This window comes from Ailuropoda melanoleuca, chromosome 5 (genome assembly GCF_002007445.2).
Source record: "Ailuropoda melanoleuca isolate Jingjing chromosome 5, ASM200744v2, whole genome shotgun sequence".
NCBI classification, from domain to species: Eukaryota; Metazoa; Chordata; class Mammalia; order Carnivora; family Ursidae; genus Ailuropoda; species Ailuropoda melanoleuca.
The window spans coordinates 2118328-2121216 of record NC_048222.1 but is presented as its reverse complement, the minus strand read 5'-3'; the positions used below and the strand labels follow the sequence as shown (position 1 = coordinate 2121216).

Sequence of the window (2889 nt, the reverse complement as noted above, 5' to 3'; positions counted from 1 at the left end):
TGACCCTCCCTGTGCCTGTCATCCAATCAGATTTTTGTCACCTATCTATTGTATGGGAAAGGGTGTAGGTCTTCTTCCAGGGTGGGGTAAAATCCTTTTAAGGGTAGTTTTGTCTTAGGAAGGGTCCCTGCCGCATTCCAATTATCCTTCATCATTGGTGAGACTAACTCAAACTAACAAGTAAAACTAATGTCAAAGCTAAGCTGATAAATAACAAGTGATCCTAGACAAAGAATTGACAAGGGTGAATGTTTTTTTAAAAATATGGGAAAGAAAAGGAAATCTAGTAATATATGGCCGTTTGTGCCCTTTGTTTTATGGGGCCACTCCACGTGGGTGAAGATACAAGCAACCATATGGACAGCTCCCTAGAATAGTGCTTCCCACACTGTACTGTGCACCCAGATTACCTGGGGATTTGGTTAAGATTCAATCTGATTTGTAGTTCTGGGGTGGAGCTCCCACATCACTTGCTGCTGGTGGTTCAGTAACCATAATGTGAGTAGCCAGGCCTCACTGGGGAAAAAAAAGAAAAAAAAACTGATTAACTGGAGACCAAGGGTCAATTGGAAATGAGACTATTCCAGAATCCAGGCCAGCAAAGGAAAGTGCGGCTATAATTAAGAAAACTCAAGGGTTGCCTGGATGGCTTAGTCAGTTAAGCATCTTGACTCTTGAATTCGGCTCAGGTCAAGATCTCAGGGTCTTGAGATCCAGCCCTGGGTGGGGCTCTGCACTCAGCACGGAGTCCACTTGAGATTTTTTCCCTCCATCTCCCTTTGCCTCTTACCCCTCTCTCTCCCTCAATAAATAAGTCTTTCAAAAAAAAAAAAAATTCAAGAATATGTCAGAGGAAGTACTGTATTAAAAAGGTAGCATTGGAACAACTGGGCAGTGGCAGGGATAGTAACAAAGCATGTTTAAAAGTTTGCAGCTCTAAAGAGAATCCAGTGCTCATGAACTAACTTCAGGGGCTGAAAAAGAAATAGCAAAAGATATCTAATCATTAGAAAGAGGAGGTAAACTTGTTTTTTAATTGTACAAAATCTCAATCTCTCCTACTTTAGATACGGACCTTAAAAGGCTAAGGATGTTTTGTGACCTGACCTGTGCATGGCATCAACCATGTTTCTTACTCTCTGGTTTCTGGTAGGCACCAACAAGACATCTGACGGTGGGGGGATAAATGAGACTAAAGTATTTATTCTGCTTGGTTCCCCTCCTACAAAACTGGGCAGAGACTGCCTTTCTCTCACAAAAGCCACAGATCCTGTTGGGGAGCCCTCTCCTATACTCACTGCACTCTTCAAAGCCTGCTCTTGCCTCTTCTGAACTGGGAGTAACAGCACAGAGTCCTCCACCATTCCTTGGTGATATCCCTTAACCCTGCTCACAACATTGTAAATAGTCCCTTTATTGTTTACTTGTCTTCAGTAATGCTGAGGCAAACGGGGAGCTGACGGCTTCCTTCAAGAAAGGACTCGCTGGTCAACCGAAGGTCTGTGGTTATCCAGTAGCCTCCAGGGATGAGCTTCTTCAGGGTCCAGTTCAGGGGCCCACCTGAGGTCACTCTGGTCTTAGAACACCTCCTGCTCTCTCGCTGAGCAAGCAGTAGTCAAGGACTTGGTCATTTCCCCTCAATTCAGAACTTTTTTGATGGACAGTGTGTCTAGAGTTCCCTGTTGGGGCGAGTGCGACTTCATCACATCTCTCTCACTGGTCTGGAACCCAGATTCAAATGTAAAGATACAGCTTTTCCAGCAGCTGTACAAGGGGACTTGCAAACCAAGACGTGACCTAGACCTGAGCGTGGCCTCCTTGGCAACTCAAAACACAAGGGAGAGAAACTTCAGGTTTCTAAAATTAATCACCAAAGTAATCCGAAATGTTAATAAAGTAACCTGAACTTGTTAGAACAAGGTTAACTGAAGAAATCGCCCTGCAGGGCGGAAAATTGTTCTCAGGACATAACCAATGAGAGAGTAGAACTCGAGCCAATAATAAGCCTGCAGGCCGCACCACTAGTCGACGAATCAACGGTCGCAAAAAGCATTCCTCATTTGCATAACGTTGGCTACAAATGGGCAGGATCCTGACGCGGACTCCATTTTCTGTTCTGTCAGAAGAAAGCGGAGTCAGGATGCCTGAACCAGCGAAGTCCGCGCCCGCCCCGAAGAAGGGCTCCAAGAAGGCGGTGACCAAGGCGCAGAAGAAGGACGGCAAGAAGCGCAAGCGCAGCCGCAAGGAGAGCTACTCGGTGTACGTGTACAAGGTGCTGAAGCAGGTGCACCCCGACACCGGCATCTCGTCCAAGGCCATGGGCATCATGAACTCGTTCGTCAACGACATCTTCGAGCGCATCGCGGGCGAGGCGTCGCGCCTGGCGCATTACAACAAGCGCTCGACCATCACGTCCAGGGAGATCCAGACGGCCGTGCGCCTGCTGCTGCCCGGGGAGCTGGCCAAGCACGCCGTGTCCGAGGGCACCAAGGCCGTCACCAAGTACACCAGCTCCAAGTGAGTGCGCTCCGAGGCCCAATCAACCCCAAAGGCTCTTTTCAGAGCCACATATTTTCACCAGCAGAGCTGCGCACTGGCACGCACTGTGGTCTTCGTTTGCGTTGGCTGGGGTCAATGGGAACAGCTTGACACGATCGCCTGTCACCCGTTGTCGGGGGATGGGCTCCCTGCCTGCGGCTGTGAAAGCTGCCGCTTGTATGTGCAGAGGGCCCCGGCTGCGTAAACGAACGCGCACCGAAACGGCTTTCACTCCCCAGCCCCTGGAGCTGCTGATCGGCTTCTTAACAAGTACCCGGGCGCGGTGGCTGCTGGCGCCGCGCGTTTCGAAGCTCCTAAAACGGCCAGGGGGCCTCCGGCCTCCGGTTTTTT

The 2889-nt window shown here is 49.3% G+C and overlaps 1 protein-coding gene across 3 annotated transcripts in view; it reads left to right on the top strand.

Annotated features, from left to right (window-relative positions):
• The first annotated feature begins 2111 nt into the window (after nucleotides 1-2111).
• The window catches only part of LOC100467119 (histone H2B type 1-C/E/F/G/I), a 20939-nt gene continuing 20161 nt past the window's right edge, over nucleotides 2112-2889 (top strand). For all 3 annotated transcript variants that reach the window (XR_004625239.1, XM_034660117.1, XM_034660118.1), the window contains exon 1: nucleotides 2112-2502. Coding sequence is in view for 2 of the 3 variants with exons in the window: in XM_034660117.1 (XP_034516008.1) it covers nucleotides 2141-2502 (362 nt within the window). In the remaining variant the exon portion in view is untranslated. The remainder of the gene's footprint in view (nucleotides 2503-2889) is intronic.